The sequence below is a fragment of the Callorhinchus milii genome, unplaced genomic scaffold, assembly GCF_018977255.1.
Source record: "Callorhinchus milii isolate IMCB2004 unplaced genomic scaffold, IMCB_Cmil_1.0 Scaffold9, whole genome shotgun sequence".
NCBI lineage: Eukaryota > Metazoa > Chordata > Chondrichthyes > Chimaeriformes > Callorhinchidae > Callorhinchus > Callorhinchus milii.
The window spans coordinates 22422447-22448474 of record NW_024704750.1 but is presented as its reverse complement, the minus strand read 5'-3'; the positions used below and the strand labels follow the sequence as shown (position 1 = coordinate 22448474).

Below are 26028 nucleotides of genomic sequence, written 5' to 3'. Positions count from 1 at the left end.
TCAATCTCTCTGCTTCCCCCCCTGCCCTCCACTGTCCCCCACCCCTATCCCCAGCTTGGGTCCATAACTCTGTCTGTCCAGCGCCTTGGGACGTCCTCCCGACGTGAAAGGTGGCTTTACAAATGTAATTTTGTTGTTGTTGTTAACCTTCCGGATTAATTGGTCATTTTTTTCCTGCTTATTTGTGTGGCCCTGCGGCGGAAAATTGGGTTTCCCACCTTTGTCTGTCACTGGTCTTAAATAATAACAATCCTTACATTTGATATAGCGCCTTATTTGATACAGCGCTTTAACAGCGGCGCGTGGAGTAAGGAAACTTTCCCAGGTTTGTGCCACCCGGGAATTGAACCCGGGTCCTCTCGCTTGCGAGGTGAGTGCTCGAACCAATGCGTTACGGGGTCTCTTGGCAGCAAAATTCCCTGTGAAGCACTTTTCCCAATATGGCCCTATCCAATGCTCAGTGGATTATCCTTGAACAGTGAAGGTGGCTGCCTGGCCAGGACTACAAGTCCCAGGAAGCACCGCGCCCCTCACCTACCCACACCCGCCGCCATCACCGGCGGTGAACTACAAGTCCCAGCATGCACAGCGCAGCTCGCCCCCCCCCCCCCCCCCACGTGACGCGCGGCGGTTGCCGGGCCCGAGGCCTGCGGGATGGAGCCGGGTTCGGGGTCGCTGTTCCCGGCCTTCGCTGACAGGAAAAGCGCGGATGAGAGAGGCCGCAGAGGTACATTTGGCACTAATAATAATAATAATTATAAAAATAATGCCGTTAGTTAAAAACGAGGTGCAGCGCTAATAGCTCGTGTGAACGCAAAAAAGGCTCGCGGGCGGCCCGCGGGCCGGAGGCCGCTCTGTGGGCCAGAGGGTTAATAATAACAACAATGACAGCAACAACAACAGTAATAATCCTGGCGTTTGATACAGCGCCTTATCGCGTCTGCGCGACGTCTCACAGCGCTTCACCGGGTACACTGCAAAGCGTAGTGACTGTTAGTTTGTGGGCGAAACGCAGCAGCCGGTTTTATTTATTTTTTTTTAAAAAACTGCCCCGGGCAAAGCGATCCTAACTTTTACTGCAGGTAAACAGAGCCGCCCGCGTGGAGGAAGGAAACGTGCCCACCGTTACTCCCCCGGCCCGGGGATTGAACCCAGGTCCCCTCGCTTGGGAGGCGAGCGCTCCGACCACCGAGCTACGGGTTTAAGCCTCGGATCGGGACCTTGAGCTGACAGCTTCAGTGTGGGGGGAAGGCGGGGGTGACCGCGGGCTGTTGAAGACAAGGCGACTGTGGCATCCCGCCCACGTGCAGGGCGCTACGCAAATGTCATTTGGTGTGCTTGCTGAGGTGTAAGGGGCGAGGCGGAGGGGCGAGGAGAGGCGGAGGGGCGAGGCGATGGAGGGGCGAGGCGATGGAGGGGCGAGGCGGAGGGGCGAGGCGATGGAGGGGCGAGGCGATGGAGGGGCGAGGCGAGGCGGAGGGGCGAGGCGAGGCGGAGGGGCGAGGCAGGCGAGGGGCGAGGAGATGGAGGGCGAGGCGAGGCGGAGGGGCGAGGTGAGGCGGAAGGGCGAGGCGAGGCGGAGGGGTGAGGCGATGGCGAGGCGGAGGGGCGAGGCGAGGCGGAGGGGCGAGGCGAGGCGGAGGGGCGAGGCGGAGGGGCGAGGCGAGGCGGAGGGGTGAGGCGATGGCGAGGCGAGGCGGAGGGGCGAGGCGAGGCGGAGGGGCGAGGCGGAGGGGCGAGGCGAGGTGGAGGGGCGAGATGGGGTTGGAGGGTGAGGCAGAGTGGAAGGAGGTGAGGGAGGTGGGTGAGGTAATGGGGGGGAAGGGGTGAGGCCATAGGGGAGTTGGGAGGGGGAGAGCGGAGGTGGAGGTTGGTTGGCAATGGTGGGACGGAGCAGGATAGCAGATTAGCCAAGAACGGGAAAAGGTGAGCAGAAGAGACTGAAGTTGGGGGAGGTCGCAGAGAGAGGAACGTATTGGGGATAAGCTCCCCAAGCCTTGGCTCCTGCCAAACCGGGTCCAATGCTTTCTGGATTAGATAAGAGTCAATCCCAGTTCTACAATAATAATAATATTTATTCCTTGCATTTGATACAGCGCTTTTCACGTCGGGAGGACGTCCCAAAGCGCTTCACAGAACACACTGTAAAGTGAATTGACTGTATATTTTTGGACGAACGCGGCAGCCAATTGCGCACAGCAATGTCCCACAAACAGTCGTAGATTGAAAATGACCAATTTATTATTGTTTTGTTTTGGGCTGGCTGGGGTGCACTTGACCTCTGCTTCTCTGGGATGAGACAAGGATTAATAATCGCACTTGAGGGAGGGGGAAAGAATAAAAAGCTCGGCTAGGTTTTTTTTTGCCAGCTGCAATTTTAAATTCTTAAGCATGAAGCAGAGAGAGAGAGAGAGAGGGTTGACACTCTGTTCCTGTCTCATGTTTGCTCATGGGCTTTTCCAAGCCAAATAGTAGGTGGTGAATTCTGTCAGCGTTTGCCTGGGAGGTGGAGCACAGTGGTGGTTTGAGTGGAGGGGAGGAGGAGAGGGTATCAGTTCACATCACTTAAGTGCCTCTTGGTTGCTCGATTAAGAGAATGCCATTGCCTATGCGGAGATGTTTGCAGGCTGCAGCATCCTACTCTCCAGACCGAATGCAACAGTTATAACACCGCCTTCAGCCCACAACATGCACTGATTTCTGCCTATGAGAGAAGCCTTTTGAATTGTGCCTGAACTACCGGGCACTAATGTGTTTAAATAGCAGGGTACGAATGTAATTTGTTGGTGGTGGTGTTGTGGGGAGGAGGGGGGTGGGGATGGGTAGGGGCGGGGTAGGGCGTGGGGATGGGTGGGGGGTGGGTAGGGAGTGGGGATGGATGGGGGTGGTAGGGAGTGGGGATGGATGGGGGGTAGGGAGTGGGGGGGTGAGGTAGAGTCTGATTTGTGCACTTGCCTCATGAGCGAGAGGACCCAGGTTTGATTCCTGGGCAGGGCGACCGAAACCTTAGGCAAATTTCCTTACTCCACACGCCTTGGTTTACCTCGCAGTAAGTAGGAGTCGATTGTTGAATTGCTTTCCAGGGGTAATAATCACTTCAGTAAAATAAATTAATATTAATAATTGGGTCACTCAATCCACGACTGTTTGTGCAACATGGCTGTGTGCAATCGGCTCCTCTCGGCTGGACTATTCCAACGCCCTCCTCGCCGGTCTCCCCTCCACTAGCATTCATAAAATCCAGGTCATCCAGAACTCTGCCGCCCGCATTCTTACCCGCACCAAACTCCCCGATCCCCCCAGTCCTGGCCAGACTGCACCGGCTGCCTGTCCCAGAGAGGATTGACTTCAAGACCTCTGACCTCCTCTCTCCTCACAACAGTGCCTGTTGCCTTCACTCCACCAGGTCTGGCCGCCTCCTTGTCCCCCAAATCCTGCGCTCCACCATCATCGGCTGTGCCTTCAGCCACTACTCCCCGAAGCTCTGGAACTCCCTTTCTCACCCCCTTCACCTCGCCCCTCTCTTCCTATTTTCAGGTCTCGGCTGAAGATCTCTCTCTTCGACCGCGCCTTTGGTCACCTACTTCTCCCTCCCTCTGGCTCGGCCCCGGGATCCGTTACTGTGAAGCGCTCTGAGACAACGTCCGGCGTTCAGGACGCTATATAAATCCAAGTTATTGTTGTTGTTGTTGGCTGCTGTGCTTCACCCACAAAATACAGTCGCTCTACTTGACGGTACATTCTGTGAAGCGCTTTGAGATGCTTCGAAGATGTGGTAATAATAATCCTTGCATCTTATGTAGCGCCTGAAAGGGTGGTGGAGGCCGATTCGATAACTACTTTTAAAAACGCGGTGGACGGGTATTTGAGGAGGACGGGTTTGCAGGGTTATAGGGAAAGGGCTGGGCAGTGGGATTGACATCAATTGCTCTATTCAAAGAGCCGCACAAATTCAATGGGCCGAATGGCCTCTTTTTGTCCTGTACGATTCTATGATTCTACGATTACATAATAAATGTGTAGTTTTAGCCGACATGAGATTTCTTTCTACTCAAAGAGACATTAAAGCCAAGTCCCTTCTGCTGGTCAGGTTAGTGTTAAAGACCCTGCAGGACTATTCCAACAGAGAAGAGAGTTCCTCCCAGAGTCTGGCCAACAATCACCTGATAAATTGGTATTCATTTCTCGACTATTTGTGAGATCTTACTGCGTGCAAAATCACTGCTATGTCTGCATACAAAAAAGTCACTGCGCTTCACAGCAATCATCTGTGGGCTACTTTCAGACATTCTGGCATGATAAGCTGCTATAAAAATGCAAGATCTTCCTTTCTGAAAGTATCTGTGCATAAGCCTGATGCAATGGTAGCACTCTCACTTCTGAATCTGAAGGTTATGGGTTCAAGCCCCACATCAGGACTTGGAATTGCATAGCCTAAGGTGACAACCAAAGCAGTCCAGGATGGGGGTTGCATTATTGAAGATGACATTGTTCAGGTGGGATGTTAAACTACAGTCCCCTCACCCTGTTCTGGTGGATATTAAATATCCCATGGCACTATTCGAAGAGGGAGAGGAGTTTCCCAGTGTCCTGGCTAACAATCCCCAAATAAAATCAGACACTCACTCTATGGCTTGCTGTCGGTGGACATTCCTGTTTACAAACTGGCTGTCGTGATTCGCTCACAAAATAGACAGTCAATCACTTTACAGTATATCCTGTGAAGCGTTTTGAGAAGTCTGGACAATATAATAAGCTGCTACATCAAATGCAAGCATTATTACTATTATATTACAAATATACATTCACTATATTTACAGTGAAGTGCTTTGAGATATTTCAACCTTGTTTGAGGGATATACAAGAGCTATTTTATTATATTGCATTCTTAGAAGATTACTCCAGTTTGATTCTGCGCCATCCCAGCTGAGTTGAACCTGCTATCGCTGGATATCCACTGAAGCACAGAGGTCAGTGGATCAGGATCGGTAATGGCAGCGTTTTTATTTTATCTCTGTGCAGATTGAAAAACAAAGGCCAGTTGTAGCAATGACGTTACTGCTCTCGATAGCTGCTCAGAGAGTGGTTTGGACCATTCTGGTCTGTGTTTCATTAGCTCTTCTCAGCAAAGGTTGTAAGCGGGTTGCCACAAAGCGATTATACAATAATAACATTGCATTTGACAAAGAGCCTTATCACGTTACCAAAATCAAAGCACTTCAAAGCATTCATTGTATAGTAAATAGTAAACAGACTGTGTATTTTGTGGGTGATTCATGCTGAGGTGCTGTGGCTGCTGTACTTTTCCCAGCAGCCAAGTTACCCAATGGCAAACGTGAGCCCAGACCGATGCCGCCTGGATATCTTATAACAACATTAATACTTGCATTTATATAGCGCCCCTCACACGCATATCAAAGTTCTTGACAGTGGCAGAGCACAACCCTGAGCTGGGGGGAAGGGGGAAGGTGACTAAGCACTGTAGGTCTTCAGGCGCGATCTAAAGATGGGGAAAGAGGGGCAAGGATGGAGTAAGAGTGTTCCAGAATCTTGGGGCATAGCGGCTGAAAGCGCGGCCACCACTGGTGGATCGGAGGGCACAAGGGACAAGCAGGAGGCCAGAGCCAGTCAAGCGGAGGCAGTGGGTAGGGGAGTAAGAGGGTCAGAGAGGAAGGGAGATGCCAGGGCATGAAGCGATTGAAAGACGTGGAGGCGGATCTTGAAACTTTATGTTGGGAGTGCATCACAGTTGAGCCTGAGAACGATGAAATAATAATCCTTAAATTTGATGGTATCAAAATGGCTCAGGGCTCTTCACAGGTAATTGCTGTCGAGTGTAGTGATCGAGGTAACAGTGGAACGGACACCTTGATTTCAGGTGGAGCCTTGCAATGAAATAATTTTGTGATTGCTGTCTTTTTATTCCGGAAGCCAATCTTCATTGCAGATGGGATCAGTATGTTTATCTTTCACCCTGAGGGCACAGAAACCGTTTGACTACACAGAGACACGTCGTTACCTTTTCATTTCAAATGTCACTGCTGGAATAGTTCGAGCAACTGTTGTCAGCAGTGCACCAAAAGAGAGCTCTGCGATGAATGAAGTTTTCATTGACTGCTGTATGTTGAGTTGACAGTTATGAACGACTTCAGTGACATTTCCTCTGATTCACTCGGTCCATCAGATACTACCTGGCTTTTCAGAAACGCACGGCTGGCAAATAACACGACTGATTTATCTTTCTTACTGACTGCAGAATTCGCCTGGCTCAGTAATCAAAGTTTCCGCACTGAAGATGCCCTGTTACTGCACCACCGGCTTGTAGAGACTGCAGCAGCCACGCCACCAGGGTCACCTCCAGCAAGGTAACCATGTCAATGCTTTTTTCTCTATGCTTTATGTTTGTGGAGTCCGGTAGCGTAGTGGTTAGCGAGCTTGCCTCGCAAACAAGAGGACCCAGGTTCAATTCGCGGGTGGGGCAGAACCTTAGACAAGTTTCCTTACCGCATTTATAGATGTTTAGCTAGCAGTAAGTAACCTGGTTGTTAGTCGATTGGCGGATCGCTTTCCAGGGGTAATAATTCATCCCAAACAATTCAATCCACTGTCTTTTGAGGGACAATTAACCACCACCAACGTCTTAAAGCGCTTCACAAAATATATGTGAAACTAGATACAGAGATAGAGAAACTCTTTCCTCTGGTAGGGGAATCCAGGTCAAGGGAGCATAGTCTTAAAATTAGATTCACTAGGAGTGAAGTCAGGAAGCAGTTTTTCACCCAAAGGGTAGCGGAAATCTTGAACTCTCTCCACTGAAAGGTTGTGGATGTTGGGTCCATTCACATCTTCAAGACTGAGGTGGATAGATATTCGATAGGTCAGGGTATTAAGGATGCACGGCAAGGGAGGGTAATTGGAGTTGAGGTGCAGGTCAGCCATGATCTTATACAATGGCGGATCAGGCATGACAGGCTACTAGTGTTTCTATGCCTCACCGACCTGATAAGGCACTATATCAAATTCAAGGATTAATACTTACTTATTATGTATTGTTTTTATTTTCAAAAATGGATAATAGTGTCAGGTCAATTTCATGGCAGCCATTTCTTGCATAGCGAAGTCCCAATTTATATGATTCTGAACAGACTGCAGCTGATAGCAAAGCCAGGTTTCCTTTTGTTTATAATTTGGAACTTCAGAATCTGAAGAGTAGATGGTTCTCCTTTGGTTTTTTTGAGATGAGAATCATAATCTCGATGCTGTTAAATCTTAGCCAAGTTGGTAAAATTACCTGAATCTTGCGTTCCCTGAACACCGGAGAAGAGCATTTGTCCTATGGAGCCAGCTCGGTCAGTTTTAGTTCATGGCAGCGTTTATTCTTTTTGATTTAATTTTTCTGACCTCTTCATAACCCTTCATATGAAGGGAATTCAAGCCTCACTGTTGGGACTTTGAATTTATAGTCGAGGTTGACACTCCAATGAAGTCCTGGGGTGGTGGGTTGTATTTTTGGAGGTGCTGTCTTTCAGGTGGGATGTTAAACTAAACCTAATAACCCCCCAGATAAAACTGGTCATTCCCTTCATGGCTGTTTGTAGGACATCTTTGTGCGCAGATTGGCTGCCACATTCAACTGTGAAATATAGTGACTACACTTGGAAATAAATCCTATAAAGCACTTTGAGTCGTCCTTGGGATGCTCGCTCAAACAGGAGGATTATTATTTATTCACATGAAGTAGGTAACTCCTTTAAAAACGTCTTATTGATGCTGTATCTGTGGCTTTCCCTGGAGCAATGCATTCCACATTCGCACAACACTTTGCGGGAACAAATGTGTTCTGGGGTCAGCATTAAGTGGCTTACCATTAATTTTAAGATTGTGCCTTTTGTCCTGGAACAACATGCATTTGAAGAAGAAGAAAGGAAACATCGTACAAATAGCTGTTTATTTTCCTGGGAGAATACTGATATTTACCTCCCCATCCCATGCCTGCATCTGGTTTCTTGGGGTGGGGGATGAGTGGAAGAGAGTTCTGTGTTCAAGTTAATCTTGTTGTGTTTCTAAAAAAAAACACAAGCTGTTAATCTTTCCCTTCTTCTTCCACTCAGAGCTATCCACTCGCTTGCCAATACTGCAGCATCGAGAGAAACTCAGCACTCTTAGATCCGTCCGTTACTGGTCGCTTGTGCACCCTTGCCAGTTTTGAGTCAATAAACCTTTGCTGTGCCCAATGACTCTTATTCCTTACTGGCTAGGCACTCAAGGGTGGGGTTAGGGTAGGGTAGGATGGGGTGGGGGGCGGTGGCGGTGGAAGGAGATGGGTAGAGAAAGAGAGCAGATGTGCTTTTTTTTTATTCCCGCAGTTTTGCTATTTTTTCCAAGAGAAAAAGAATTAACTTTATACTTATCAGCCAACCAAGCTTTGCTTTTAAGCAAGACGTTAAAGATCCTTTGGCACTATTCTTTGAGTTTCTCCCAGTCCCAGTCCTGATTAACGACCTTCAAGATAAATTGCTCATTCCTTCATGGCTGCTTGTGACCTTTTCGACCATGCTTGGGGTTTGCCTGACTTTCTCCTCCCCGCTCCAGCTTGAGTACCAGTCAGTTGGGTGAAATTTAAGAAGACAAAATATAAAAGTAAATTGTCATTGTGGGAAGTGGGAGTATGGAAATTGGCTGCCATATTTGCTTACAAAATACACATGCAAAACATGACACGCACACACTCACACAGACCCCAGGCTCTCTACTGTATTAGGTGCTGGAGGTTGGTGCTGTGTATGGAGTGGCACAAGAGCAGATTGTTTAAGGACAGGAAAAGGTGCCCATCTCTCTTTAATTATCAGCCCTGCTCCACATTCTCATCATTTTCGCAATCAACCTCTCTTCAGAAATGCTCCTTCTTGTCTCTCGAGTCCATTATACATATAATACATTCCTTTCAACGGCCTAATATGTGATCAGCGATATTAGATACAAAACCCCCAAAGCAGTGGCACAGTTGCCACAGTTAAACCATCGTTTGTACTGCAGCTGCTCTGCAGTCTTCTGACTCAGTACAGAAAACGCCTACTCAGAAAATGCCAGTAAACCTTTATGTATTGTATCTTCCATCCAAAGGGCTCTTAGTCTCCACTGGTTGTCCATCTCAGAGAGGATATAGTTCAAGATCCTGGTCCTCACCTTCAAAGCCCTTCCTGGCTTTGCCCCTTCCTACCTCTGCGACCTCCTAACCCCCTACAAACCTGCCACACTGTCCGCTCAGCGGACTCTGGCCTGCTTCACGTCCCCCGCCTTGCCCCCCCCTCCCACTATTGGCGGGCGGGCCTTCAGCCACGCCACTCTGTCCCCCCACCCTCTGGAACTCCATCCTGCAGTCCCTTTGCCTCACCCCTCCCTTGCCGCCTTCAAGACCCGTCTCAAGACCCTCCTCTTCGACCGTGCTTTCGACCTCCCTCCTTCTCCCACCCTTCCCAAACCCGACCCCCAAGTCGGGTCAGAAACACTGATTGTCCAGCGCCTCGGGACGTCCTCCTGACGTGAAAGGCACTATTCAAATGTCATTTTGTTGTTGTTTTTGTTGTTGTTGCAGTCATTTGTTTTTTACATTGACATTTTTGAAACGCCTTCTATGTTCCTGACTGTGTTTCCCTCTACAGTGAGTTCCTGTTCATGGGGGAGTCGACACTGAGAAGAGATTTGCCTACAAAAGTTGTCATTTCGTTTACCACTTGCTATACAAGTGCAAGTTCAAAGCAGTCACATTCCACTTGACACTTGAGTGTAAAAAGGTGGAGTGACAATCCTGTGGTGTGTGTGGCCAGTGTTCCAATTACCAGTCAAATCCCCTTTGAAGAAGGAACTCAGTTAGAAATCACAACACATTAGTCCGCATTATGTGTTTTATAACAGTATTTTGCTTTCCAAATGCGTATTGACAAAGTAACCCTGTAGTTATGCCAGGTGAATTACGGTGCTGCTAAACCGAACGCTGCCTTTTACATCAAGTTAGTGATTCTTTTTGCTGATCTTCGGTTTCAGTGTTTTCTCGGAGGCTGCACCAGCTGAGAAATTGCCGGCAAAATGGTCGGAGCAGGAGCAGGACGGAGACGGCACGAGGGGCAAGAAGAGGAAGAAGAAAAAGAAACATCGACACCACAAAAAGGATAAAAAGAGAGGTCGGGGAGTCAGTGAGAGCACTGACTCTGAGCCTCACGTCCTGCGGGACACAGAGAAGCAACCTGAAGCGGACAAGTAACTTAATACCTTTTATTTCACTTGAGAACTGATTCCATCTGACGTGAATTGTTTGTTCCTAATCACCCACCGTTATTAGATACAGACTATTGTTGGATTGGAAGCAATACCCACCCCGCCCCCGATCCCTTTCCTCTCCTCAAGATGTGTTTCTGCTCTGTGTCTGGTTTGCAGGTTGACTTTGCATTGCAGTGTGCAGAGCTGGTTTAATCCTGAAGCATTCCGCAGTTGTTTGAAAAACCACAAAGGCTGATCCAAATTTTTCTGCGCCTTGGGACATCTTCCCGACGTGAAAGGCGTTATACAAATGTTCTTTGTCGTTGTTGTTTGAGAAAGGTCGGGCTAACTCAGGGACACGAAGGTCCACCTGTAAGACCATTTTATTTTAAGATTTAATTCTGGGTGGAATTGTGAAAATTCTTCAATTGGCTCTTTTTTTCCCCCCATTAAAAAAAATCGCTGAATTTTAAGAATTTTCAAAAAGTTCTGCACAACCTTAAATTTTAAGAATAAATGGTCTCACGGGCTAACACTGGGGAGATATTCAGGATTCAGTCGCACTAACCAACAACAACTAGCATTTATATAGCGCCCCTCACATAGGATAGTATGCCAGAGCACTTAAACAACAAACTCCCAATACTGGGAGTTAGCTGTTTAAGGAAGTAAGCTTTATCAAAGACCTAAACACAATGAGCTGTGTGAGTCCTTGTCAGCTACATTGGTCTGGATTGTTTCAGCAGATTTGTACTTGCTCTAAGTACTTGCTTAAGCTCTCCGAAACTCTGCCCAACATGAATTGTGCAATATAAATACAGATTGTTGTGGTAAGGTTTTTTTTAAAAAGCCCTGTAGCATTTTTAGTCTCTCTTGTCCCCGTGAGAATGCTGCCTAACGTTGGGAAGGGACATCCATTGCCTTTGGATGCTCCGAGGGAGCTATTGCCTCTCATCAAGTATTCACTCAAAGGAGTTTAGTTCTAAAGCAAATTCTTCAGATAATCTTTTATCTTCAAATAGTTGCTTTGAGGATTGCATGCCGGCCATAATTGCCTGTTCCAGGAATCTTTTTATCTTTAATTTGAAGTTTTTAAACGCATTGAACGCTTTTTTTGTTATCCAGTAGTTGGCTATATTACTTTGCGGCAAAACCTGTAAAATGTCCTCCTGCTTGATTCTACCATATCTACCATGTTGATTGGCGAAACTTCTCTTCAACCAGCGACAAATTACATCTGTATAGTGCCTTTCACATCGGGAGGATGTCTCAAGGCACTGGACAGTCAAATATTTGTACCCGAGCTGGGGCTTGGTATCAGGAAGAGTGAAGGGCAGGGAGTGTATTTTACCCTCATTACATTTCCTGTATCTATTTTACTATGGTTGACTGGTTACTAATACAGCTGTGAGCAACACAGAATCTTCCCTAGTCAGCTCGAGTGCCATCAGCCTTAATACATCTTGGTCTGCTGTTCCAATGCGGCCTGTCAGCAGTATTACAACTACGTATTTAAATGTCTTCCAATCCTTAGTCCTTGTACAGATATACTTTATGCGACGTTTTGCAAAAAGTATATCAGTTACAGGATTCCACTGGGACATTCTGCCTTGGATACCTTGCCTTTATGGCCATTTTGTTGGCCCATACAATTATGTATGCCAATGTCCAATGACTGTAAGGCCCTAATTTTGTTCTCATCAATCACCCACGCATCCTTTCTAATAGAGGTTAATAGGCTGCGATCAGGAGGAGGAACCTCGGGGAATTTTCAGCCCAGGGTCTCTGAAGTCACTTTCAGTGCGGTTGCTGTTACTGGCAGCTAATGGCTAAATCAGCTGAGATCTGAGAATATTGAGTCTGCTCGGCTCATTATCAGCTGAATCATTGGTGGGACTCCCAAGTTATTAGCATTTTAAACCTAAAAGAAAGGTTCTCTAGTCCTCGGAAGAAAAGTGTATGGTTTTGTGCTCCTTAAAGTCACACATGAAGCCCAGCAACTTAGCGGTTAGAGCACTCACCTCGCAAGCAAGAGGACCTGGGTTTAATTCCCGGGTAGGGCGAAATGTTGGCAAGTTTCCTTAATCCACTCGCCTCTGTTTACCTCGTAATAAGTAGGAACCCGGTTGCTAGTCGATTGGCGGATCATTTTTCCGACGGTAATAATTCCTTCAAGATAAATACATTTTAAAAAGTAATAATAATTTGGTCACTCAATCCACGAGTGTTTGTGGGACACCCCTGTGCGCAATTGGCTGCCGCGTTTCATCCACAAAATATACAGTCAATTCACTTTACAGTGTGTTCTGTGAAGTGCTTTGGGACGTCCTCCCGATGTGAAAAGCGCTATATCAAATGCAAGGATTATTATTATTATTAAAAGCGTTATATCAAATGCAAGGATTATTATTTATTATTAAATCAAATGCAAGGATTATTATTATTAATTCTCTGCGGTCCCTGATTAAAACTTATGGGTCTAATGCACTGTATTTTTGGTTTTCAGACGCGAGGCTGGTGCAGTTATTGACTGTGGTCATTTTATGTGGCTGGATGACCTCCAGTCTCAGACGACACAGACCTTCTGTATCGATAAAAAGGCCGATCCTGCCAACTGGGAATACAAATCTCTGTATCGCGGAGACTTGGCAAGGTATTGGTCTAAACTACAGCTCACTGACACTCACTCATACCACACTGCGCTGCAGCATTAGCCTGTGAGTCCAAATTCTCGTCACGGGGCTTGACACCACAGCTTTCTAAGCCAGAGCCGCGAGCACTACAGACTGACCCAGCCTGACACTCGGATAGGGTTACCTGAGAAGCATATTCCATGCTGTGCCAAGCCACAGAGCTCCTTGCACTGTTCTAGCACAGGTTCAGTTGAGGGCATGTCAATATAAATGGTGGGGGGGGCGCGGGTCGGGGGAGAAAACAAACTGCGTAATCAGTCTGTAACAAACCATAACCATAGCAAATCCATTGCTGTCAGCAAAATTCACCAATAGGTCCATATATTTATTCTGAATGTTACACTTTATAATGCATATCAAAGATTGGGTTTAGTGTATATAAAGAGATTTGGATGTTATGTATTTGTACTGTTTGGTCTAAGGGTTAAATAGAATTTATATTTAACACCTACTGGCAAATATTTGTCATGAATGTTACAGTTTATAATGTAGATGAAAAATTGGGTTTGGCATATAAAGGGGATTTGGGTGTTATGTAATTCTACTGTTTGTTCTAACTGTTAAATAGAGTTTCTTAGAAAGTTTACAGCACAGAGGAGGCTGTTGTGACCCATTGTCTCTGTGCTGAAGCTCGCTCCCCCATTAATCCCAATCCCCTGCTCTTTCCCCATCACATTTGTGCTGGTTGTCGCTCCCCCACTGGAGCTCTCTACTCTAATCTCATTCTCCTGCTTTTTCCCTGAACCAATTTATATTCCCATTATGTATTCCAGATACAAGAGGAAAGGAGATGAGTGCCTTGGTCTAGATGCTAGGAAGCACCGTATTATTTGGGGAGATTCATCCAGAAAGAAGAAAAAGCACAGAAAAAAGACTATCGATACTACAGCAAATCTGGGCTTCAACTACTGAGCACAGACACGGTTTCTGTTTGTAGAAGAGACGGTTCATCAGGAGAGACAAAGTTAGCACCAAGTTGCAGCTCCTTCATACCAGTGCCAGACTGGGAAGAGGCTGATGGCAAAAACCAGGGCACTTGTGCATTGGTCAATCCACTGGGCGTTTATGATGCTTCCACCACCCTGTGGCTACAGGGGAAGGGGCAGCTAGAGCACACAGAAAAAGACCAGGGGCCCCCAGAGAACAGTGAGAATACAGGCTTGGCTGCAATGACAAAAGTCGAGAGGTTCAATCGGACGCTGAGAGAAAACCCCGCGGACATCCAAACCTGGATGGAGTTTGTGCACTTTCAGGTGGGCGGCTCTGTGACACTCTTAAATAGAGTTTCTCCACAATGTATATCAAAGGTTGGGTTCCGCATATAAAGGGGATTTTGGTGTGTATGTAATTGTAATGTTTGCTCTAAGTGATAAATAGAGTAACTTAGAAAGTTTACAGCACAGAATAGTCCTGTAGTTTAGCGGTCAGAGCACTCGCCTCGCAAGCGAGAAGACTTGGGTTCGATCCCCTGGCAGGGCCAAACATTGGGCAAGTTTCCTCACGCCTGTTTACCTAGCATTAAGTAGGAACTGGGTTGTTGGTTGATTGGTAGATCGCTTTTCCGATATTAATAATTTGCTCACTCAATCCACAACTGTTTGTAGGACATTGCGCAACTGGCTGCCGCATTTCAGCCCAAAAATAAACAGTCAATTCATTTTACAATATATTCTGTGAAGCTCTTTGAGATTTCTTGACGACATGATAAGGCTTTATAGCTCCAGGACCCGTGAAGGGAATTATATAAATTCAAGTTGTTGTTATATCAAATGCAAGGATTATTATTATAATTATAATTGTTATTATTCTAAGAGGCTATTTTGGGCCAATAGCTCTGTGCTGAAGCTCTTAAGCGGTTAAAAGTGAGTTGTTGACAAACTGGAGGTGTGAAACTGGAGGTGTTTTTCTTAACCATGTAAAGATTAAAGGATTAGCAGCCACTTCCAAGGAATGTATTAATCTCTTAGTTTTTCTTGAGATGTGATTCAATCCAGCTCAAGGGAAAAAGCAGACAAAGGTTCCTCTTATGCCTTATAAAATTAGTATTTGCATTCATCATGTAGTCTGTCTGGTTTCACATTGTCCCCTGTATGGACTCCAGTGGGGGAGCGAGCACTAGCGCAGACATGATGGGGAGAGAGTAGGGAATCGGGTTAGAGTGGAGAGCTCCAGTGGGGGAGTGAGTGACATTAGTGATAGCCTGTGAATAAACCCAAAGTGCATTTACCCTAACTTAACCAGCAATGATGATAACGTACTGAGATGAAAGCCCCCAGAGGAGAAATATCATTTTAGAAAGATATCAAAGTGTGTTTGGAGCTCTTAAATAGACTTGAAAGCTCCCTCCTTGCCTGTAAAAATGAATAGGTGTTGCACAAAGAAATGAGAGGGTATTATATTTAATGATAGCACCAAGGATTGCATGTTGTGACAACCCTGTGCTTCTGATTCAGTCTTTGTGTCCAGTGTTGATGTGTTTGATGGTGAACTAGAAATTAAGTCGTGAAGGAATACAAAAACCTCTTGCAGACGAGGGAAGCATTTTATGCCTTGATAATTTCGTTCAATGATACTGCGATGATCTCACGACTGTGAGAGGCTTTTTGTTATAGAGAGAGAGTAGAGAAATTGGGATTGTTTTCAATAGAGGAGCTAAGATTGAGAGGAGACATGATTGAGGTGTTCATGATTTTGCGGTGGTTTCATTGTGGTAAATTAGAGAAAAAGATTTTCGCTGGTTAGTGAGAGGGCATAAATTTAAGGTTACCAAATAAATAAAGGGATGGGAAATGGAATGCCCTATCACTACAACTGATGAAGCAGAATAGTACCTTTTTAAAGGGATTTGGATACATATTTTGAAATAATAATAATAATGCTTGCATTTGATAGAATGCCTTATCACATCTCTGAGATGTCTCAATGCGCTTCACAGAATATACCGTAAAGTGAATTGACTATTTTGTGGTCAAAACGCGGCAACCAATTGCGCACAGCAGCGTCCCACAAACACCCGTGGCGCGAGTCACCAAATTATTATTACTTATTTATAACAAACATTGTAAAGATGTGTGAAAGGGAAGAAAGGAAAGAGGGGTGGGACTGAATGGATAGCTCCCTCAGAGATGTCGCCTGAATGGTCTCCATCTGGGCGAAATAGGCTGTCGTGTTTCGCCCACAAAATACACAGTTAATCCACTTTACAATATACTCTGTGAAGCGCTTTGAGTCGTCTCAACGATATGATAAGGTGCTATTTCTTCATCATTATTATCTGTGCTATAAAATTCTAATGCCTTGCCCTCCCCTTAGGATGAATTGCTGAAGGGACCAAGTCCGTACCAAATGTGTGCAGCCGACACCGAGAAAAGGAAGAGGTCCGTGCGAGTTCTCCTGGAGAAGAAGCTGGCTATCTTGGACAGGGCGATCGAGAGTAACCCTGGCAGCGTGGAGCTCAAGGTGGCTCGGCTAGTGATCTGCCAGGAATTTTGGGAGCCGGCCAGTCTGGTGAACGAGTGGAAGAAAGTGGTTTTCCTTCATCCCAATGACGCCAGCCTGTGGCAGAGGTACCTGCTGTTCTGTCAGGGCCAGTTCAGCACCTTCTCAGTGTCCAAGGTCAATGGCATCTATGGCAAATGTCTGACCACCTTAGCGGCCTCCCTGGATGGCACCCTGGTGTCTCACCCCACCCTGCCCGATACTGAAGAAGCCATGCTGGGTAAGAGCCAGGGATTTTCAACCAGTACATACGTGCCTTTTTCTTTGTAAGCACTTGTGATCGCCTACACATTTCACATTGACCATACTTTACAGCAGTGGTGGCCAACTTGAGGCCCATAGGCCTGTCAAGAAGCCCCCTCCCTATTCCCCCTACCCTGAACGTTCACATGAGCCTTGGTAAGTCTGTGTTCGGCCGGTAGCCTTTCCTTGATTGAATATTTCTAGATTTACAACAACAACCACCACCACTACCACCTGCATTTATATAGCGCCCTGTATGCCGGACAGGGTCGCAAAGCTCTTCCTAAAGCCATACATTTATGGCATAAATCAAGAAATATTCAATCAAGAAAATGTATTTTGTTGAACAACCATAAAGATTGGCTGCCACTGCTTTACAGTAAATCCTGTGAACTGCTTCAAGATGTCCTCCCGACATGATGGGCGCTATATCAAATTCAAGGCTAATTATAATTATTATTCATCTCTGGAGCTGTGTCTAGAGAACTTTCTGCTTCGCTTGATCATAAACCCACTGTGTTTGTTTATAACCACTCCCTCCTCATTTTGCCAGGAATCTTCTTACAGCAATGCCACTACCTCCGTCAGAGTGGCCACTCAGAAAAAGCCATCGCTCTCTTCCAGGCTCTCATTGATTTCACCTTCTTCAGACCCGATCACCTGACTACCTTACTCACCAAGACACAGGTAAGAGCGCCCCTTCTCGCCTAGATCATCTGCGTCACATCATAGTGACCCTGTAAAACCATTGGTATCAAATAATTGGTTGTTGCGATCTGGAATGCACTGCCTGAAAGGGTAGTGTAAGCAGATTCAATAATAATTTTCAAATGGTAATTGGATATATACTTGACAAGGAAACATTTGTAGGGCTATGGGGAAAGAATGGGGCAGTGGGACTTATTGGATAGCTCTTTCAAAGAGCCTGCACAGACACGATGGGGCGATTGGCCTCCACCTGTGCTGTATGATTCTATGGTCCATCCTGTCATTCACCCAGTACCTACCTAACTTCCCCAAAAATAGCTGTCTTCTTTCCCTGGAGCAGAGAAAGTTAAAGGATAGGGTGGAAGCTTTCTAAATTCTGGATGTTTTTGATGCAGTGAATAAAGAAACCTTTTCAATTGATCTGCGACTGAATGAGCAGGAGGACATAAATTAAAGATTATCAGATGGGGAATAAAGGAGGAGGTTAGAATCAATTATTTTACACAGAGGGTTGTTGGAATATAAAATATTTTACTGGCTGTTGGAGCTGAGACCATAATAGCATTTAAAGGGGATTTGCATAAATAATCTTAAAGGGTAGGAGGATAAAGCAGGGAATGGGATTAGGGTAGAGAGATCTAGTGGGGAGTGAGCACCAGCTAATTCACAATGGGGGAGACAGCAGGGAATTAAGAGTAGAGAGCTCCAGTGGAAAGACACAAGACTGAACAGCCTCCTTTATGGTGTAAACCTTTTATGACTATGATTCAATAAAATTATCAAACAGAGCAGCAACAACAACAACAACTTGCGCCCTCCATGCAGGGTAGCGTCTCAGAGCGCTTACAACAACAACAACAACAAGATTCCATTTATAAAGTGCCTTTCACGTCAGGAGGACGTCCCAAGGCGCTGCACAGTTGGGTCATGACCCGAGCAGGGGGGAAATGGTCAGGGTGAGGGGAGGGAAGGGAGGGAGCGAGGAGGGGGGAAATGGTCAGGGTGAGGGGAGGGAAGGGAGGGAGCGAGGAGGGGGAAGAGAGTCGAGAGGGGAGCTGAAGGCTCGGTCAAAGAGAAAGGTCTTGAGACCGGCCTTGAAGGAGGAGAGGGAGGAAGCGGCGAAGGCACTGGGGGATAGAGTTCCAGAGCCTCGGGCTGAGAGGCTGAAGGCCCGACCACCGATGGTAGTGCGGTTGGGGCGGGGGATGTGGAGCAGACCGGAGCCAGAGGAACGGAGGGTACGGGCAGGTAGGTAGGGGGATAGTAGGTTGGAGAGGTAGGAGGGAGCGAGGCCGTGAATGGCCTTGTAGGTGAGGATGAGGATCTTGAAATCAATCCTCTGGGGGATGGGGAGCCAGTGGAGGCGAGCGAGGGTGGGAGTGATGTGGTCCCGAAGCCTGGTGCGGGACAGTACACGAGCTGCAGAGTTCTGAATGACCTTCAGCTTGTGGAGGGAGGTGGCGGGAAGGCCGGCGAGGAGAGAGTTCCCATAGTCCAGCCTTGACCTTAATAGTGGCGGAGCCTAACTCCGAGCTGGGGGGAGGGGCGGGGAGAGGGGGAGGTGGCCGCAAGCTCGGTCAAAAAGGAAGGTTTTCAGGCGGTACTTGAAAAGGGGGCGAGAGGGGGCAAGGATTGAGGGAGAGTGTTCCAGAGTTTCGGGGCATAGTGGCTGAAAGCACGACCTCCGATGGTGGGGCGGAGGGTGCGAGGGATGAGCAGGAGGCCGGCGCCTCGACTGGAGTTGTCGAGTGGTGTATTTGGGAGTGAGGAGGGTGGAGAGGTAGGGAGGAGCCAGAGAGTGAAGGGTGTTTGAACACGGGCATGAGGATCTTGAACCCGATCCGTTCAAAGGCAGAGTCACATCACCATGTGTTTCAGTTAGCCGGGTGTTTGTACTGAAATTGGCAATTAGGATTTCATTCCAGAACTTGCCTCATCTTTGTTTTTTTCAAGTGCGTCACAGGTCCTATATATAGTTATGAATATGTCACCCGGGCAACCTCCACATTTTCAGGCCTGCACTATAATTTTCATGCGTAATACAGTCACTAGACACAAGCACCTGCATGGCATTTTGTGAATAAGTAGCGCACCAAATGAAGGCAGCTCAACAAAGACCGAGAGCCGCACAGCGAGCGAATGAGTGAGTTGCTTTAAATGGGCTTCAATATCCTGTATGTAGTGTGCAAAAGACTACTGAGCTTTGGAGCATCTGAAACCCTCTGGCATGAAAGAAGGTGGGTAGAAGGTTGTGCTTCAGAGCATAATATCAGGAATAATTGATACCCAAGGAGTGATTGAAAGCCTAATTGCGGGGTACAGGTAATTAAATACCACAAGAGTGAAATAAGATTACATTACATTACTGTCTGGCAATTGAATCAGGGTATCTCTCTCCTATATAAGCTTTATCAACGTCACTGGGGAGGGGACAATCCAGAACTCTCTGTGTTTCTCTTGCAGGATTAATGATCTCATACATTTCTGCAGGAAATACTAGATAAGGAAATAGAGAGGGAACTCAACTTGTAACTTAATGGTTAGAGCACTCTCCTCGCAAGCAAGGAGACTTGGGTTTGATTCCCGGGCAAGGCAAAACATTCCGCAAGTTTCCTTACTCCACACGGCTCTGTTTACCCAACAATAAGTAAGAACCTGGTTGTTAGTCGATTGGTGGATCGCTTTTCCAGGGGTAATAATTCCTTCAAAATAAATAAAAATAATTTGGTCACTCAATCCACGACTGTTTGTGGGATGCCACTGTGCTCAATTGGCTGTCGTGTTTCACCCACAATATATACAGTCAATTAACTGTATTTAGACAACAACAACAAAATTACATTTATATAAAGCATCTTTCACGTCTGGAGGACGTCCCAAACACCTCTAGAGATGGTGAGTGCCATCATTTTCATGGCAGATAATGATCAGTCCCCATGTTCGGTGCCACATTTTCTGTAACATGGATGGAATGAGGAGATGAAATGTGTCTCGTGACAATTTGTTTCAGCTCCTCAGTAGTCTAAAATCTCTGTTTTGTAACAGGAGGGTAACAGGACTTTGTGGACGCCCTGTCTTGCTGCTCTTTTCGGATCACATTCGGACAAGATGTTAAACCAAGGCCCTCTTTTTCCTGTTCAGCGGGATGATGAAGATCCCACGAGCCATCTCATTTGAAAAAGAGAAGGGAGAGTTTCTCATGTTGTCCTGGCCACCAATCCTCTGTAAATAATACATTGCCTTTCACTACATGCGGGAACTTGCCTTGCGCAAACCGGCAGCTACGTTTGTCTATAAATACGGAACTGCTTGACAGCAGTTTACTGAGTTAGCAGTTTTATGAGTTAGCGCTTTATGACATTTTAAGGATTCCTATTTTGTTGCCAGCCCAGCCCCAACATATTTTGTTTTGACACTCGGGTGAGTCACCGGAGTATGCTGATGTCTGTGGATTCATAGGAACGTAGGAACAGGAGTTGGTCATTCAGCCCCCGAGCCTGTTACGCCATTCTATAAGACCATGGTTCATCTGAACCCCAACTCCAATTACCCGTCCTTGCCCCGTATCCCTCAATACCCTGACCTAACAAACATCTGTCCACCTCAGTCTTGAAAACGTGAACGGATCCAACGTTCACAGCCTTTTTGAGGAGAGAGTTCCAGATTTCCATGAGCCTTTCAGTAAAAAAAAACTGCCGCCTGATTTCGCTCCTAAATGGCCTACCTCTAATTTTAGGATTAGGCCCCCTTGTTCTGGATTCCCCACCAGAGGAAATAGATTCCAATCCCGTTGGGAGAAAAGAGTATGGGGAAGGAAAAAAAAATCACTAAGGTCACTGCCCAAGCTAACCAGGGCCAGAATTCAGCATTCTCTCAGTCAGACATCAGCCAAGATCACTCATATAACATTCAGGCATTGTGCCCAGTGCAATTTCAAATGCGATTGAATATTTGACCTTTAATACTTGGCACTTTATTTTGTATAAGTGTTTTTCTGGGGTGGGGGAGGGGGTTGGGTGGTTCAACGGGCACTCTTGGCTATCAGTTGGATACTGCAGTACAGTGTTGTCCTTGTATTAAAACAACAGCTTGCATTTATATCGCGCCCTTCACGTGGGGTAGCGTCCCGGAGCGCTTGACAGTGGCGGAGTCCGACGGTGGAGCGGAGGGGGCGAGGGTCATACAGGAGCCAGTTGAGCGGAGGCAGCGGGTGGTGGGAGTGCCGGGGTTGGTATATATCATGGGTGAATTGATCAAAAGGGACAGTGGCGTCCAGTGGATACCTTTCAAGGGCTAAAGGTACCGGGTAATTGGTTTCAGAGTTACGTTTGTTATTCTAGCTCTTGATAAAATCATCAAATCCAAAAACCTGTCAACATGGGAAGGGCAGAATCAAAGCGCCCCCCAGCGGTTGATTCTTTTTTTGTTATATAACAGGAGGTTATCCACACAGAGTTTGTAGCAACGAAAAGGTTCTTCACCAGCCCGAATTGAAACAACAATTTTTGACATGTGCGTCCCTGACTATCCAGCGCCTTGGGACGTCCTCCCAACGTGCAAAGTGCTCTACAAATATAATTTGTTATTTTTGTTGCGCACAAAAATAACATTTTTGTTGCCTCTATAAGCCACATCTTGTGTAGATTGATTCTCTTGTTTGGACATAAGTTGCTGCCCCTGAACACTTCCTACAAATTTGGAGCAGCTATTTACTCACGTCATCGTTTCTGCATCGAGAGGATGGAAAGGAGCAGATTGAGACTGTAACCTGGACAGCTCTGAAGGGAAACCAAGGGCTGAGAATGTCGTGTTAGTGGCAGAAGAAAAGCCAAGGAAAATAAAAGCGGATCACAAGGAAGGATCACATGAGCTTTTGGCCCGTTTGGTGTCCTTCCCGAATACCCATCTTGCTGACTTCCCGTCAAAGCATCGAGCTGTTTGTCAAGTGAATCCGCAGTTCTGGCCACTGCAGCTCTTGTTAACCCGTTTCAGCTATTTGTTGCCCTCTGCATAAAAGACACTTCCTGGCATCTTGCCTTGCAGATCCCTTCCGCATGACCTTAAGCGTATTATTCTAGGTTTGCTTTCTCTCTATCCCATTATCATCTCGTATACCTTTATAAGGTCTCCTCTGAAGATAGGAAATAAACAAAAGAGAGATCAGGAGGTGGAGGGAAAATGAGAAAGAGAACACTGCCAACTAAATTGGAATCAGCTTTGAATTGTTTTGATGTGAAAGCAGTAGAAATAAAATAGGGAAACGAGAGACTAATTAGATTCGAGAGTTACCATATCATAGCGTTAACAGAAACTTGGCTTGGGCCAGGACAAGGCTGCGAACTAAATATTCCTGGATATAAATTTTTCAGGAGAAGGAAAGCGAGTTGGGTTGGCACTCCATTATAGCGATGGATTATAATACCAGCCAGAGTCTATTTTTCCACAATGATTTGAGATGATAAAAATAATCATTGCATTTGACAGAGCACCTCATCACGTCCTTGAGACATCTCAAAGCGCTTCACAGAATATATTGTGAAGTGACTGTATATTTTGTGGGCGAAACATGGCAGCAGTGTCTCACAAACAGTCATGGATTGAGCGACTACATTTTTACCCCCGGAAAGCGATCTGCCAATTGACAATGGGTTCCTACTTTCTGCTAGGTAAACAGAGGTGTGTGGATTAAGGAAACTTGTCTAAGGTTTTGCCCCACCCAGGAATTGACCCGGGTCCTTTTACTGGGTTCACTATACAGACTGCCCAAGTAATGAAGGGCTGTTTTGTGTTTGGGTGTCCCTGCTCGCGGGTCTCCCATATGTCTTGTGTTATCACATCTTGCCAATCTAACAATAATAATCCCTGCATTTGATATAGAACCTCATCACATCTTCGAGACGTCTCAAAGCGCTTCACAGTGAATTAACTGTATATTTTGTGGGCGAAACGCGCAGCCAATAGTGTGATGAAACTTGCCCAACGTTTCGCCCTGCCCGGGAATCAAACCCAGATCCTCTCGCTTGTAAGGCGAATGCTCTCACCACTGAGCTACAGTTTGGTCCAATTAAGCTAGGACTTTTAAACGTCTCTACCTTAAACGGAATCTCATAAGGATATCAGAGAAACTCAATGTTAATATTTTTTAAGAGCCCGGATACTGTAGAGCAGCTGAAAAAGGGAATCGTTCTCCCTGCGGAATTATTGCACATTTTTAAATGAGCCAACATTGCAACTGTGTAGTGGCAATGAAGCCCTGTCTTTCTAAATCACTGTGTGACTGCAGTACGACTGTGCAGTGCAGGAGTTTAATTGCTTGCAGTTATAAATGTATTGATTGTCGAGGGTTAAAGTGTCGCCCCGGCTCTGTGCGCAACCAATGGCTTTTCATTGCTGCATTTGGTGACAGGATTACAAATTACAGGGATTTGAGAAATATCAAGTGGATTAAATGTCATCTCTTCCTGTCAGCAGTCAATGACACACTATACTCCCTTGAGAGCAGGACAAATTGCTCTCCTCTTGATAAACATGATACTGAGCTACAAGAAATCAAGGCGATGTGGCGTTCTCCTTTTCTTTAAACCCCTTTGCCTGAGATGTGAAGATATTATTAACCTAGTTTTACTGATCATTATCATAAAGCCCAGAGTGTTGCTGAAAAGTTTGGTTTCCCTCTTTCCTTTTCGCCCCTCTCCGGCTACTTTCTTCTCTCTCCCTTCTGCTTCGGAACGTGTTGGGGGCTGCAGAGGTGCTCAAATTGCGAGGTGGTTAGTGCGCTCGCCTCGCAAGCGAGAGGACCAGGGTTTGATTCCCAGACGGTGCAAAACCTTAGGGAAGTTTCCTTACTCCACACGCCTCTGTTCACCTAGCAGTAAGTAGGAACCCTATTGTTAGTTGATAACGGATCTCTTTTCAGAGTAATAATCTCCCCCCACTCCTCCTGCCCGCCCAATTTTTTTAAAAATGTGGTCACTCAATCCACGACTGCTTGTGGGACGCTGCTGTGCGCAATTGGCTGCCGCGTTTCCTCCACAAAATACAGTCGATCCACTTTACAGTATGTTCTGTGAAGCGCTTTGAGACGTCTCACCGACTCGATAAGCCGCTTTTTCAAATGCAAGGGTGGTTATTGTTATTATTATAATAAATTCCTCAAAACTTGATCCTTGCGAGTGCTCCAATGGGGAAATGGGCTGCAGGANCCCCCCTGAGCGTGCCAGTTACAGTGGCTGAACCAGTGATACACATGCCCAAAATTGACTTGTATCTGAGGGTCTTAATAGCTGTCAGCACTTCCACTCCCCCCAGCCGTTAAGCAAACAGCCGACATGTTCTGCTGTCAGTCCTGTCAGCGACCACTTAGGTCTTTGGAGTGATGACAAGAGTTGATCTTGAATGAACTTGCACTGAAGCAGCGGATTCTTTTCAAGCATTCTCGGCACGTGATGAGCACAACCTTAGTTCCAAACAAAGACTGCATTAACACAGCCAGTGTACGTGGTGCGGGTTTAATTGTTGCTGTGCTGTCTGGAGGCAGCTTGTTTGAGCAGAGTACTCTGAGAGAGAGAGAGAGAGAGAGAGAGAAAATGAAAAACTTTCGTTAGCATCTTATTACCCTGATCTGCCAAGCATTTCACGTATCATCACTGTCAAATGAAGTCACTTTTTTTAACAATAATAATAATACTTACATTTGATAATAGCACCTCATCACATCGTTAATGTCACAAAGCGCTTCACAGAATATATTGAAAAGTAGATGGACTGTATTTTATGGGCGAAATGCAGCAGCCAATTGCACACAGCAGTGTTTTTTGGAGGAATTCTTACCCTCAGAAAGCGATCCGCCAATCAACTTAACAACTGGGATCCTACTGACTGTTAGGAAACAGAGGCATGAGGAGAGTAAGGAAACTTGCCTAAGGTTTTACCCCACCCAGAAATCAAACCCGGGTCCTCTCTTGCAAGGCGAGCACTCTTATCAACTTCGCTACAGAAACTCCACATAGGCAAACGTGGCAGCAGTGTTGTGCACAGCAAGTTCCTGCACGCAGCTGTGTTGGGCTGGGGGTGGGAGGTGGGGATTGGGGGGGGGGGGGGGGGAAGAGACGAAACAGCCAACTCATTTGGGATGGTGTGATGGGATCTGACCGACCATCTGAACAGCCAGACAGTTGGTTTAACATTTCATTTGAAATTCAACACCACCATCAAATGCAGAGTCAGTACTGCACAGGAGTGACAGCCTGATGTGAGATTTGATCCCATAACATTCCCACTCAGAGGCAAAGGTGCTACCGACTGAGCCAAGCTCCGCAGCAAACATTAGGGCTTCACATAAAGAAACTTTCCTCTTTTTCCCCTAAATTTTATTACAAGTTTCTGACTGTTACATGAATGATTGGTGACGAGAATCGATGAGGCACTGGAGGGAAAGTGGGGGAACAGGACATGGAAGGGGGAATAGATAAAGCTAGTGAGTGACTGATTACACCTATTATGCCAATTTGAAGTACTTGCTTAACATGAAGTACAGAGTGTGATAAATACAAACTTTGTCTCCGTATTTACTGGCCCTCTCGAGACATGCGTCATATCCCATGGAATGAGCTGAACAGCCGTGTCAAAC

The 26028-nt window shown here is 46.3% G+C and overlaps 1 protein-coding gene across 1 annotated transcript in view; it reads left to right on the top strand.

Annotated features, from left to right (window-relative positions):
* The first annotated feature begins 626 nt into the window (after positions 1-626).
* The window catches only part of nrde2 (NRDE-2, necessary for RNA interference, domain containing), a 37229-nt gene continuing 11827 nt past the window's right edge, over positions 627-26028 (top strand). Inside the window, 8 exon segments of the mRNA XM_007910123.2 lie at positions 627-727; positions 6257-6365; positions 10045-10257; positions 12764-12910; positions 13724-13824; positions 13827-14203; positions 16263-16668; positions 17245-17378. Coding sequence (XP_007908314.2) covers positions 655-727; positions 6257-6365; positions 10045-10257; positions 12764-12910; positions 13724-13824; positions 13827-14203; positions 16263-16668; positions 17245-17378 — 1560 coding nt within the window. The 5' untranslated portion in view covers positions 627-654.